Below are 15,322 nucleotides of genomic sequence, written 5' to 3'. Positions count from 1 at the left end.
CCACTACTATGTATAAAACAGATAACCAGATCCACCAGAGGCTAGACAGTGGAAGCAAGAAGAACTACAATCCTACAGCCTGTGGAACAAAAACCGCATTCACAGAAAGAGAGACAAGATGAAAAGGCAGAGGGCTAGGTACCAGATGAAGGAACAACTTAAAACCCCAGAAAAACGACAAAATGAAGTGGAGATAAGCAACCTTCCAGAAAAAGAATTCAGAATAATGAGAGTGAAGATGATCCAGGACCTTGGAAAAAGAACGGAGGCAAAGATCAAGAAGATGCAAGAAATATTTAACAAAGACCTAGAAGAATTAAAGAACAAACAAACAGAGATGAACAACACAATAACTGAAATGAAAAATACACTAGAAGGAATCAATAGCAGAATAACTGAGGCAGAAGAATGGATAAGTGACCTGGAAGACAGAATGGTGGAATTCACTGCTGCAGAACAGAGTAAAGAAAAAAGAATGAAAAGAAATGAAGACAGCCTAAGAAACCTCTGGGACAACATTACGTGCAACAACATTCGCATTATAGGGGTCCCAGAAGGAGAAGAGAGAGAGAAAGGACCAGAGGAAATATTTCAAGAGATTATAGTCAAAAACTTCCCTAACATGGGAAAGGAAATAGCCACCCAAGTCCAGGAAGTGCAGAGAGTCCCATACCAGATAAACCCAAGGAGAAACACGCCAGGACACATAGTAATCAAACTGGCAAAACTGAAGACAAAGAAAAATTACTGAAAGCAGCAAGGGAAGAATGACAAATAACATACAAGGGAACTCCCATAAGGTTAACATAAGGTTAACAGCTGATTTCTCAGCAGAAACTCTACAAGCCAGAAGGGAGTGGCATGATATACTTAAAGTGATAAAAGGGAAGAACCTACAACCAAGATTACTCTACCCAGCAAGGATCTCACTCAGATTCGATGGAGAAATCAGAAGTTTTACAGACAAGCAAAAGCTAAGAGAATTCAGCACCACCAAACCAGGTCTACAACAAATGCTAAAGGAACTTCTCTAAGTGGGAAACACAAGAGAAGAAAAGGACCTAAAAAAACAAACCCAAAACAATTACGAAAATGATAATAGGAACATACATATCGATAACTACCTTAAACGTGAATGGATTAAATGCTCCAACCAAAAGACACAGGCTTGCTGAATGGATACAAAAACAAGACCCATATATACGCTGTCTACAAGAGACCCACTTCAGACCTAGGGACACATACAGACTGCAAGTGAGGGGATGGAAAAAGATATTCCATGCAAATGGAAATCAAAAGAAAGCTGGAGTAGCAACACTCATATCAGATGAAATAGACTTTATAATAAAGAATGTTACAAGAGACAAGGAAGGACACTACATAATGATCAAGGGATCAATCCAAGAAGAAGATATAACAATTATAAATATATATGCACCCAACATAGGAGCATCTCAATACATAAGGCAACTGCTAACACCTATAAAAGAGGAAACTGACAGTAACACAATAATAGTGGGGGACTTTAACACCTCACTTACGCCAATGGACAGATCATCCAAACGGAAAATTAATAAGGACACACAAGCTTTAAATGACACAATAGACCAGATAGATTTAATTGATATTTATAGGACATTCCATCCAAAAACAGCAGATTACACTTTCTTCTCAAGTGCGCACGGAACATTCTCCAGGATAGATCACATCTTGGGTCACAAATCAAGCCTCAGTAACTTTAAGAAAATTGAAATCATATCAAGCATCTTTTCTGACCACAACACTATGAGATTAAGAAATCAATTACGGGGGAAAAAAACATAAAAAACACAAACACATGGAGGCTAAACAATACGTTACTAAATTACCAAGAGATCACTGAAGAAATCAAAGAGGAAATCAAAAATTACCTAGAGACAAATGGTAATTAAAACATGACGGTCTAAAACCTATGGGATGCAGCAAAAGCAGTTCAAAGAGGGAAGTTTATAGCTATACAAGCCTACCTCAAGAAGCAAGAAAAATCTCAAATAAACAACCTAACCTTACACCTAAACAAACTAGAGAAAGAAGAACAAACAAAACCCAAAGTTAGCAGAAGAAAGAAATCATAAAGATCAGAGCAGAAATAAATGAAATAGAAACAAAGAAAACAATAGCAAAGGTCAATAAAACTAAAAGCTGGTTCTTTGAGAAGATAAACAAAGTTGATAAACCATTAGCCAGACTCATCAAGAAAAAGACAGGGTTTCCCTGGTGGTGCAGTGGTTGAGAATCTGCCTGCCAATGCAGGGGACACGGGTTCAAGCCCTGGTCTGGGAAGATCCCACATGCCGCGGAGCAACTTGGCCCGTGAGCCACAACTACGGAGCCTGTGCTCCGCAACAAGAGGGGCCACGATAGTGAGAGGCCCGCGCATGGCGATGAAGAGTGGCCCCCGCTTGCCGCAACTCAAGGAAGCCCTCGCACAGAAATGAAGACCCAACACAGCCAAAAATAAATAATAAATAAATTTTTTAAAAAAGAAAAAGACAGAGAGGACTCAAATCAATAAAATTAGAAATGAAAAAGGAGAAGTTACAACAGACACTGCAGAAATACAAAGCATCCTAAGAGACTACTACAAGTAACTCTATGCCAATAAAATGGACAATCTGGAAGAAATGGACAAATTCTTACAAAGGTATAACCTCCAAGACTGAATCAGGAAGAAACAGAAAATATGAACAGACCAATCACAAGTAATGAAATTGAAGCTGAAGATTTAATTGAAGATTAAAAATCTTCCAACAAGGGCTTCCCTGGTGGTGCAGTGGTTGAGAGTCAGCCTGCCGGGCTTCCCTGGTGGCGCAGTGGTTGAGAGTCCACCTGCCGATGCAGGGGACACGGGTTTGTGCCTCGGTGTGGGAAGATCCCATGTGCCGCGGAGTGGCTGGGCCCGGGAGCCATGGCCGCTGAGCCTGCACGTCTGGAGCCTGTGCTCCACAACGGGAGAGACCACAACAGTGAGAGGCCCGCGTACCACAAAAAAAAAAAAAAAATCTTCCAACAAACAAAAGCCCAGGACCAGATGGCTTCACAGGTGAATTCTATCAAACATTTAAAGAAGAGCTAACACCCATCCTTCTCAAACTCTTCCAAAAAATTGCAGAGGAAGGAACACTCCCAAACTCATTCTATGAGGCCCCTTTCAGCCTGATACCAAAACCAGAGAAAGATACTACAAAAAAAGAAAATTACAGACCAATATCACTGATGAATTTAGATGCAAAAATCCTCAACAAAATACTAGCAAACAGAATCCAACAACAATTAAAAGGATCATACACCATGATCAAGTGGGATTTATCCCAGGGATGCAAGGATTCTTCAATATACGCATATCAATCAATGTGATACACCATATTCACAAACTGAAGGAGAAAAACCATATGATCATCTCAACAGATGCAGAAAAAGCTTTTGACAAAATTCAACACCCATTTATGATAAAAACTCTCCAGAAAGTGGGCATAGAGGGAACCTACCTCAACATAATAAAGGCCATATATGTCAAACCCACAGTGAACATCATTCTCAATGGTGAAAAACTGAAAGCATTTCCTCTAAGATCAGGAACAAGACAAGGATGTCCACTCTCATCACTATTATTCAACACAGTTTTGGAAGTCCTAGCCACAGCAATCAGAGAAGAAAAAGATATAAAAGGAATACAAATTGGAAAAGAAGTAAAACTGGCACTGTCTGCAGATGACATGATACTATATGCAGAGAATCCTAAAGATGCCACAGAAAACTACTAGAGCTAATCAGTGAATTTGGTAAAGTTGCAGGATACAAAATTAAGGCACAGAAATCTCTTGCATTCCTATACACCAACAATGAAAGATCAGAAAGAGATTAAGGAAACACTCTCATTTACCACTGCAACAAAGAGTAAAATACCTAGGAATAAACCAACCTAGGGAGAAAAAAGACCTGTATGCAGAAAACTATAAGACTCTGTTGAAAGAAATTAAAGATGATACCAACGGATGGAGAGATATACCATGTTCTTGGATTGGAAGAATCAATATTGTGAAAATGACTATACTACCCAAAGCAATCTACAGATTCAATGCAATCCCTATCAAATTACCATTGGCAATTTTTTACAGAACTAGAACAAAAAATCTTAAAATTTGTATGGAGACACAAAAGACCCCGAATAGTCAAAGCAGTCTTGAGGGAAAAAAACAGAGCTGGAGGAATCAGAATCCCTGACTTGAGACTATACTACAAAGCTACAGTAATCAAGACAATATGGTACTGGCACAAAAGCAGAAATATAGATCAATGGAACAGGATAGAAAGCACAGAGATAAACCCACGCACCTACGGTCAACTAATCTATGACAAAGAAGGCAAGGATATACAATGGAGAGAAGACAGTAAGTGGTGCTGGGAAAACTGGACAGCTACATAATAAAAGAATGAAATTAGAACACTCCCTAACACCATACACAAAAATAAACTCAAAATGGATTAGAGACCTAAATGTAAGACTGGACACTATAAAACTCTTAGAGGAAAACATAGGAAGAACACTCTTTGACATAAATCACAGCAAGATCTTTTTTGATCCACCTCCTAGAGTAATGGAAATAAAAACAAAAATAAACAAATGGGGGCTTCCCTGGTGGTGCAGTGGTTGAGAGTCCGCCTGCCGATGCAGGGGACATGGGTTCGTGCCCCAGTCTGGGAAGATCCCACATGCCGTGAAGCGGCTGGGCCCGTGAGCCATGGCCGCTGAGCCTACGCATCTGGAGCCTGTGCTCCACAACGGGAGAGGCCACAGCAGTGAGAGGCCCGCATACCGCAAAAAAAAATAATAATAAATAAATTAAATTAAATAAACAAATGGGATCTAATGAAACTCCAAAGCTTTTGCAAAGCATAGGAAACTACAAACAAGACGAAAAGACAACCCTCAGAATGGGAAAAAATATTTGCAAACAAATCAAGGGATTAATCTCCAAAATATACAAACAGCTCATGCAGCTCAATATTAAAAAAAACAAACAACCCAATCAAAAAATGGGCAGAAGACCTAAATAGACATTTCTCCAAAGAGGACATACAGATGGCCAAGGAACACATGAAAAGCTGTTTAAAATCAGTAATTATTAGAGAAATGCAAATCAAAACTACAATCAGGTATCACCTCACACCAGTTAGAATGGGCATCATCAGAAAATCTACAAACAACGAATGCTGGAGAGGGTGTGGAGAAAAGGGAATTCTCTTGCACTGTTGGTGGGAATGTAAATTGATACAGCCACTACAGAGAACAGTATGGTGGTTCCTTCAAAAACTAAAAACAGAATTACCATATGACCCAGCAATCCCACTACTGGGCATATACCCAGAGAAAACCACAATTCAAAAAGACACATGCACCCCAATGTTCACTGCAGCACTATTTACAATAGTCAGGTCACGGAAGCAACCTAAATGCCCATTGACAGACGAGTGGATAAAGATGTGGTACATATATACAATGGAATATTACTCAGCCATAAAAAGGAATGAAATTGGGTCCTTTGTAGAGATGTGGATGAATCTAGAGACTGTCATACAGAGCGAAGTCAGAAAGAGAAAAAAAAATATGGCATATTAACACATATATGTGGAACCTAGAAAAATGGTACCAATGAACTGGTCTGCAGGGCAGAAATAGAGACACAGATGTAGAGAACAAACATATGGACACCAAGGGGGGAAAGCAGTGGGGGGGGGGGGGGGGGCGTGTGCTGAACTTGGAGATTGGGATGGACATGTGTACACTGATGTGTATGAAATGGATGACTAATAAGAACCTGCTATATAAAAAAATAAATAAAATTCAAAAAAAAATAGATAACTAACAAGGAATTACTGTATAGCACAAGGAACTATACTCAATATTTTGTAATAACCTACAAGGGAAAAGAACCTGAAAAAGTATATATATACATACACACACACACACACACACACACACACACACATATATAAAACTGAATCAATATGCTGTATACCTAAAACACAATATTGTAAATCAACTATATGTCAGTTTAAAAAAATTGGGAAAAAAACCCAAATATAAGAAGCCTATGTAACATATGGGCCTTATATAAAGGTATTAAAGGTAAACAAAAAAACAAAAGTATAAACATCCCTAACTACCAAGAAAAAATTCAAAACATAAAAAGAAAAGGAAGGACCATGCAATAAATATGACATATCTGAGGCTGAACACATGAGTCATACATCAGTAAGCCTGGATGGCTGAAGCCAATGAGCAAAAGAAAAAGATTTTCAAGTAGCTCACAAAGCAAAACCAACTCTATGCTATACGCAAAACTCACACTTAGACACTAAGCAATTCAGAAAATGAAAACAAATGGATGGCAACGATTTTAGAGGTAAAGACAAACAAAAGAAAGCAAGAGTTGCAATCTTGATATATGACAAAGTAGAATTCAGACTCCACAGCATTAAGCAAGGCAAAGAAGGGCACAGTATAATGCAGAAGGCCATAGTTCAAGACACTGTGACAGTTATGAGTATCTAGCAGCAAAAGACTGGAGCAGCCCTCTTCACAAAGCAGAAACCACACATGATGAAGGGAGAAACAGAAATACACTAATAAGAGGAGACTTCACACACGAGTCTCATTCCACAACCATTCCAAGGGTCAAAAAATAAATTTAGGGACCTCCCTGGCGGTCCAGTGGTTAAGACTTCGCCTTCCAATGCAGGGGGTGCTGGTTTGATCCCTGGTCGGGGAGCTGAGATCCCACATGCCTTGGGGCCAAAAAACCAAAATATAAAGCAGAAGCGGTATTGTAACAAATTCAATAAAGACTTTAAAACATGGTCCACATCAAAAAAAAAAATTCTAAAAAAATAAATACATTTAAAAAGCTAACAACATAATGGATAGTGTGCAACTTATGACCATATGTCAAACTTTTCACTCTGATAATAAAAATTGTCATTTCAAGGGCATGCAGAATATTCATGACAACTGACCATGTGCTAGATCACAGAAAAAAAAAAAAAACACTTCAGTTCCATGAAGCAAAAATAATACAAATAATATTTTATGATAACAATTCCATCAAACTTGACATTATTAGTAAAAAGTGCTTAAAGGCCCTTTTATCAAAAAAATTTTAATTTCTCTTGGGTCAAAGGGGAAATATAAGCCAAAATCGAGACTGTCTCAAAAATAACAAAAACACTACATATCAGAACATATGGGATACAATCACAGAAGTCACCAAATAAAAATTCATGGATTAAATACTTCTATCGATAAAATAAAAGGATGAAACTAAAATAACAATCAATTTAATAGTTAAAAAACAGTAACAAAGTAAACCAAAAAAGTGGAAGGAAGGAAATTATGGCAAATAATCAATTAAAATAGGGTTCTTTAAAATGTTTTAAATAGGCAACTAATACACAAATGAACCTAGGTGTAAAATAAACTGGTTACCAAACAGAGAGAATTATTATTTAAAGTAATATTTGAAAACAGCTCTCTCTGACTGTATATCCAGCGAGATATATTCTAAGAACAAAAGGAACAGCAAAGCAGTTTTATACTTCACTCACAGGTTTAGTTTTAGAAGGACTATCACTATTTACTTGTTAAACTATTTTTTTATTATATTATGGGGGAAAACAAATAAGTAAATAATGTTTTAGCAACCAAAAGTTTTGGTGTTTAAGAAAAGCACTAAAAATGTAATCAAGCAGGACCCTATGGGGCCTTCCCAGGACAGAAACCACCCCACACACACACCATGTCCTCCACCTTCCTCTTATTTGTAGAAAAACTTTAGCCTCCTAGGCCTTCCAAGAGTTCCAAAGAGCAAATTTAATCAGAGAAGTGAAAAAATGCAGAAACAAAGGAAAACAGTCAAGCAAGACAAAATAATAATAGTTTAGCCATTAAACAAAGTCAAGGACCTTTAGTTCCTCCTCAAGGGCAATAGGTACTATCCTGAGCCACATCCTTTGAGCTGTTTTGCAGATACTGAAACCCCCACCAGGTAGAAGAAGTTAACTGCACGGTGACCACAAGCCTGTAGACCCCAGACCAGTTGGAACCAGAAGGCTGAGGATGTTGACTCCCGATTACCTCATCAACAACCAATCAGACGAGCGTCCACGAGCTGATCAGGCACCCCACAACTCTCCCTCACCCTATCTTTAAAAACCGGTCTTTAAAAGCCTTTAAAGGCTTTCAAGGAGTTCGGGCTTTTTGAGCATTAGCTGCCTGGACTCCTTGCTTGGCGCCTGCAATAAACTCTGCACTTTTCTTCACCACAACCAGTGTCAGTAGACTGGCTTTACTGCACATGGGTGAGCAGACCTGAGTTTGGTTCAGTAACGAACATATAAAAGAAAAGCTAAGAAAAGAACAATATTAAATTTGAGTTTAAATATCATTTCATGTATGACAGTTAAAATAAATTACCAACAACAACAAAAAACAAACAAAAAATGGGCAGAAATAGACATTTCCAAATAGACATTTTTCCAAAGAAGACATACAGATGGGCAACAGGCACATGAAAAAATGTTCAACATTGCTAATTATTAGAGAAATGCAAGTCAAAACTACAATGAGGTACCACCTCACGCCAGTCAGAATGGCCATCATTAAAAAGTCTACAAATAACAAATGCTGGAGAGGGTGTGGAGAAAAGGGAACCCTCCTACGCTGTTAATGGGAATGTAAGTTGATGCAGCCACTATGGAGAAGAGTATGGAGGTTCCTTCAATAACTAAAAATAGAATTACCATATGATAGAGCAATCCCACTCCTGGGCATATATCCAGACAAAACTATAACTCAAAAAGATACATGCACCCCTATGTTCACAGCAGACTATTCAAATAGCCAAGACATGGAAACAACCTAAATGTCCACTGACAGATGAACAGATAAAGATGATGTGGTACATATATACAATGAAATATTACTCCAGTGGAATATAACCTTTAATTGAGAAGAATCTGAAAAAGAATATATATATATATATATATATATTACACACACACACACGAATCCCTTTGCTGTACACCTGGAACTAACACAACATTGTAAATCAACTATACTTCAATAAAATTACAGCCACTGAAAAGACTTAGAAGCAATGACAGACACCCCAGTAGCAATGAGCACACTTAGAATCCAAATCCTGTTTTCTAAAAACATTCCTCACTACAAGGATCAGTTCCTTGGAGAAATGATTCTTGGTCTAGTGCAGGGAAAGAACAAGATGAATGGCTTGGAACACCTTGTGCCAGAAAGCAAATAAATGCCCCAAAACTAAGGAAGTCACGTCAAATAATACAGGAGCCAACTTACCAAAGGCTCCCGCTGGCCAAATTTTGGACAACTGACTGTTAAAAAAATAAAACTGATTAACTTTGACACTTTAAATAAATAAAATCCATGAGTCTCAAGAGAATGAGAAGACAAACCACAGACCAAGAGGAAACATTTGCAAAACACATATATGATAAAAAGACCTGTTATCCTAAATATATATATAATGCTCTTAGAACTCAACAATAAGAATATGAACAATCCAAGTAAAAAATGGGCAAAAGCCCTGAAAAGACACATCACCAAATAAGACACACAGATGTCAAATAAACCTATGAAAAGATGCTCCACAACATATGTCATCAGGGAAATGCAAATTAAAACAAGATACCACTGCATACCTATTAGAACCGTCAGAACACTGACAGCACCAAACGCTGGAGAGGATGTGGAGCAACAGGAACTCTTGTTCATTGCTGGTGGGAATGCAAAACGGTGCAGCCACCTTGGAGCACAATTTTGCAGTTTCTTACAAAACTAAACATACTCTTACCATATGATCTAACGAATGCACTCGTTGGTATTTACTCAAATGAAATGAAAACTTACATCCACACAAAAACCTGCACTTGGATATTTATAGTGGCTTTATTCACAACTGCCAAAACTTGAAAGCAACCAAGATGTCCTTCAGTAGGTGAACAGGTAAACAGACTGTGGTGCATCCAGATGATAAAATATGATTCAGCACTAAAAAGTCCTGAAAACACATGGAGGAACTTTAACTGCTTATTTCTAAGTGAAAGAAGCCAATCTAAAAGCTGCAATATGTACGATTCCAACTCTATGACATTCTGGAAAAGGCAAAACCATGGAGACAGTAAAAAGTCAGTGATTGCCAGAGGTTATGGAGGAGGAAGGGATGAACAGGTCAAGCACAGAGGATTTCTAGGAATCTTTAGGGTTAAGAGTGAACCCTAAACTATAGTCTCTAAGTGATAATGATGTGTCAATTGTAACAAATGTGCTACTCTGGTAGGAGACTTGATAGGAGGGGAGGCTGTGCATCTGTAGGAAAGGGGGTACACAGGAACTATTTGTACTTTCTGCTCAATTTTGCCTTGAACCTAAAACTGCTCTAAAAAATAAAATCTATTTAAAACGGAAAAAAAAAATCCACGAGTCCACTGTGACATGGAAAGAGAGAGAGATAAGGAGAAAAGAGGCAGGGTAATAAAAGGAAAATTCCTCTTTATAGAACAATCTCAGAGAATAATAAGAACAACTGATAAAATCAGAACCTCACTAATGTACAAATGACTCAGGAGAGAGCATCAGTGGATACTACTGGATGAAAGGTTGCTGGGCAACACCCAAGCCACCACCATTCAGACTCCCTGAGTCCACTGAGCCTCAAGCAAGATCAATGAAAAGACTGCCACACCTATTCACAGCAGTCAAACCACAGGACAAAGACAAGGAAGGAGGCTGAAAGTTAACAGGCAAAGGCAGATTTACCTACAAGGAACAGCTGAACCAAAAGGTAACCTCTCACCATAATAAGAGAAGCCAGAATATTATGGGAAAATATCGTAAAATATTGAAAGACAATAAAAAAGGGTATATTTAATATATGTAAATTATACCTTAATAAAGTTACTTAAGAAATTAGAAAAAGTAAAGGAAAGTCTAAGATGAAACAATGATGAATAAAATGATATATATCTGAGTAAAGCTAAACACACTGATCATATTAAAAACAACAAAAAAATTGTGGGAGCTTAAAAACAGAGCTGCATGTAACTTGGATTTTCCAACTCATGTGTCAAGCACTACTCAAGGCCCCAGACACATGCAGATCCTGGCACATCCCTGACCCCGGCACTGGAGAAACGGGGGAGTCAGAATCCGAACACACAAAAGTGAAATGTCTGGCAGGAAATCTATTCTGAAGGCACAGAATACAGCCACCTCACTGCAAGGTACTGTTCACCAGGAATGTAAGACAATGAATACCTTGAGGAGGAACTAAAGACAGTGAATACCTTGACACTTTCTGTATGTTTACGTTACACAACTAACAACTAAAAGAAGAGAAATACCATGTCTGTGTGTGTCTAGGGCCTATAAGAGAACAGCTTTCCCAGCAACCGAGTGCTGGTTACTATGAGGAGGTGGAATCTATATTCTGTTTGTTGTCCCAATTATAAATGGTATTTATGAGCTGTAGCAAAATGAGCACAGTAAAAGGTCTTAATATGGTATAATATTTTGAAAATTAAGACTCTAACTACCATTTGGAACCTAAAATTGTCCTTAAGGGAAAATAAATATGTTCTAGGTTTCAAACAGCCAGCTAAATGAAAAAACGTCTGGATTACAGTGGGAGACTGCTTAGAATCGGGAATATATCTTCACAGTAAATGGAAACAAAGGCAAAGAAAGGCTTTCAACAGTTTCTCCTAATGTGGTCCTTTGAGTTTTACCTTAGGACTGTGAGTGACTTGACTGACATGACTTCCTTTTTTTTTTTTTCTTTTTAAAGATTTTTATTAGCTTTTGGTTTTATCTTTCTACTTTTAAATTAATTAATTAATTAATTAATTAATTTTTGCCTGTGTTGGGTCTTCGTTGCTGCGCGTGGGCTTTCTCTAGTTGCGGTGAGCGGGGGCTACTCTTCGTTGCGGTGCACGGGCTTCTCATTGCGGTGGCTTCTCTTGCTGCGGAGCAGGGGCTCCAGGCACCCGGGCTTCAGTAGTTGTGGCACATGGGCTCAGTAGTTGTGGCTTGCAGGCTTTAGAGCGCAGGCTCAGTAGTTGTGGCACACAGACTTAGTTGCTCCGCGCCATGTGAGATCTTCCTGGACCAGGGCTCGAACCCATGTCCCCTGATATGGCAGGCGGATTCCCGACCACCGCGCCACCAGGGAAGCCCTGACATGACTTCTGTGTGTCTGGAAAAACTATTCTATCTTCAGGCTGCAGTTTCTAGCTTTAAACACAGTCAGTCCTAAACTGTTCTTAGCATGATTTTAACTACTTTAAAATAGAAGTTTCCAGTAAAAAAATTTGCAAGATACTGACATTATTTTAAAATATACACAGTGACTACTGAAACAGTATCTACAGTTACTATTATAAAAACAGTAAAAAGCTTCAGAACGAATAAAGATTTCTTAATTCTCAGATACATTCAAGTACACTGCCACGTGGAGCACCTCTTACCCACTCTCCTTCATGTCCAAGTCATCAAACATCTGAATGAGGGAGACAGCGACTTCATAGATGTCCTTGGTTATCACTGGCTCCTCCAAGAGGTGAGGAGAAAGCTAGAAAGAGGAAGAGGAAAAGCCAAAACAGGATCACCAAGGAAACTCGGGTTGGATGGGTGACCCGCGAGTTTACCACCATAACAAATACCCCGAACAAACACGGCATCGTTTGCAGCCAGTATCTGGTGAATGCTAAGCGTCAAGCCCTTCTCAAGGCCCCGACACTCACGGCACACACGTCGCGGGAGCAACGGAGGAGTCAGGGTCCACACGTACAGAAGTGAGACCTCTGGTGGGAAATCTATTACGAAAACAAAGGAAAAGTTGCTCCCAATGCCGGTGGAGCCAGGAAGAGCTTCTGGTCAGAGGCAGTGCTCATGCCCTCGACCTCAGAGCGCCTGAGGACTGCAACAGCATCATGTGGAAAGTAGCCCTAAAAATCACAAGTACCGGGAGAAGGCAACAGCCCATCTGTATCTGCCAATTTACAGTAATAATATAACCATGTCATATTATAGCTACCAAGCTTTTTGAGGGGGTCCCTAGACTACTTTTAACTGTGTATTAAAACAAAGCCACATGGAGGCCAGTTCCTTTAAACTTGCCCTTCAGGTGCTTCTCTGGAACACTGGGGTTCAACCACATCCACAGACTCCCTGGTGAGGTTAGAATTACCAGTCTGAGCTGAGAGTGTTCATAGGACCAAGGCCATCACTGCATATCTCTCCAGAATATCCAGCATTAGGTTATGTCATTGTTGCCATAAAATCTATTTTATAGCCATACTGAGTTTTTTCACCAAGAATATTTTTGTTTATTTTGTTTATTTAATAATTTTACTTATCAAGTACTGTATGAAAGACACAACATTTGATTTTGTGAAAAACAGATCAGAAGACTTCAGGAGAAACTCCTTTTCCAATTTTTACTTAGAGTAAATTAAGTCAGCTAGTATTCAAATAATCCATGTTTCATTAAAATTACAATTCTACTAATATAAATATGACAAATTGACTCTTATTTAATCAATAATTTTGAATAAGCATTCTTGATGTTCAACCTTTAAATAATTTGCTACTTTACCCAAACAATAACCAGTATTTACCATAACACAACCAGACAAAAAAGAAATAGAAGAAAAGGTATACTTTTCACAAACTCCAACAGTAGATCCAAATCCATCTAGAATTGTTTTCCTACAAACAAGTTGTGGGAAAAGCATGACATCAGTTCACAAGTGATTTCACTGAGTTCTAGAATCCAAGCCTAGAGAATATTTTTTGAACACACTGCTAAGATACCAAACATAGCCCTGCTTTCTCCAAGCCAGCCTTGACACAGGTGACAAAGGACATACACTAGTCACAGCCCACCCATCGACCTGCTGTACCCATTCCCTTCTGTTTGCGGAGAGGAAACCAGGAGGAGGCACGACAGACAAGCCTCCGCATTCCCAGAGAGCACAGTGTGGGCAGGCAGTGGAGTGAAGTGCACTGCAGAGGGCATGCTCAGTCAGGAGCGGGACTGTGAAGGGAAGCGCTGCTATTCACAGAGGCGGGGCCAGGGTGGCTCCAGTCAGCCCACCCACCGGTGCCCAGTGTTCAGCGACCATGATTTTTCTGTTCCAAGCTGAGGCCCTGGAGCCCTGCCTGTCTGCCTCCATCCCAGTCGGCCTCGCCCAGGCCAACCAGCCTGTCCGGGAAGCAACCCGTCCCACACCATCCTCCCAATTCCCCTTCAAATGGATTACAGCAAAACCAAGCAGAATTATAGAACAATGATGCTCTAGGGTGGTGGAGTGTGCTCCAAAAAGAACCCACGGGGAGGCCTGGGGAGTGGGCCATGCTCTGCTGCTGGACCAGGCTGCAGATCACGGGTGGCCACAATTTATCCCAGTTCGTGATTACATTTTATGTCCTTTCCTACGGGCAGGTTTTGTGAGGGTTTTTTGGCAATTAAAAAAAAAGTTGAAAATGAAGCATGAAAAGGGCTCTTCAAAGGACACTGAAAGTAACAGCCAGAGTTGGTAACAGAAAGACCAGGAGGGCATCATGGGACCCAAGGGAATGGTGAGTTTCAAGAAAATCAAAGTGGCCAACAGTGTCAAATATTAGAGAGAGCTCAGGGGGTGTAGGGCCGAGTGCTCTGGACTTCACGAGGTGGTTACTAGTGACACTGCGGGGTGCAGTCTTGGCTGAGAGGTGGCAGTGAGTGGGGGGAGGGTGGAGAAGTGGGCACTGGGAGTTCAAAGTCTGGCAAAAGCTATGAGAAACAGCGCACCTAACGTGGGTGTCTTTTAAGATGAAAGAGACTCAGTGCCGTTTAAATGTGGACAAGATGCTAGGAAAGACACGGAGAGGAGGGCAGTGAATCAGACGAGGCCCCTAAGGAGGTGGGAAGGGATGAGACAACCACAGGGTGAAGAGGCCGCTGCTCTGGAGGAGGAGGACCTTCTCCCTCGCAACACGAGACAGCGTGCTGAGTAATCACATGACAGCACGACTAATCACGGTAATAAAACTGTGATTTTAACAAAGGCCCTCTGACTCCAAAAGTTATAACAGAATCTACATAAAGCACCTTTTCTGTAAGGCTTAAAATTAATACAGAGTTAAATCTTGAGTATCGGTTCATTGAAACCCTAAGTGACACCTATCAGGACATACGGTAAACAGCGCTGG

General features: G+C 39.8%; 1 protein-coding gene across 1 annotated transcript in view; it reads right to left on the bottom strand.

Moving 5' to 3' along the window:
- TDRD9 (tudor domain containing 9) overlaps positions 1-15,322 on the bottom strand; it is an 85,698-nt gene that overhangs the window by 63,040 nt on the left and 7,336 nt on the right. Inside the window, exon 3 of the mRNA XM_029239270.1 lies at positions 12,595-12,698. Within this exon, the coding sequence (XP_029095103.1) occupies positions 12,595-12,698 (104 nt within the window). The remainder of the gene's footprint in view (positions 1-12,594; positions 12,699-15,322) is intronic.

The sequence above is a fragment of the Monodon monoceros genome, unplaced genomic scaffold (genome assembly GCF_005190385.1).
Source record: "Monodon monoceros isolate NGI ecotype Baffin Bay Population unplaced genomic scaffold, NGI_Narwhal_1 Super_Scaffold_21, whole genome shotgun sequence".
Classification (NCBI taxonomy): Eukaryota; Metazoa; Chordata; class Mammalia; order Artiodactyla; family Monodontidae; genus Monodon; species Monodon monoceros.
Note: the sequence above shows the minus strand (reverse complement) of the source record. Positions and strands in the feature narration are given on the sequence as shown.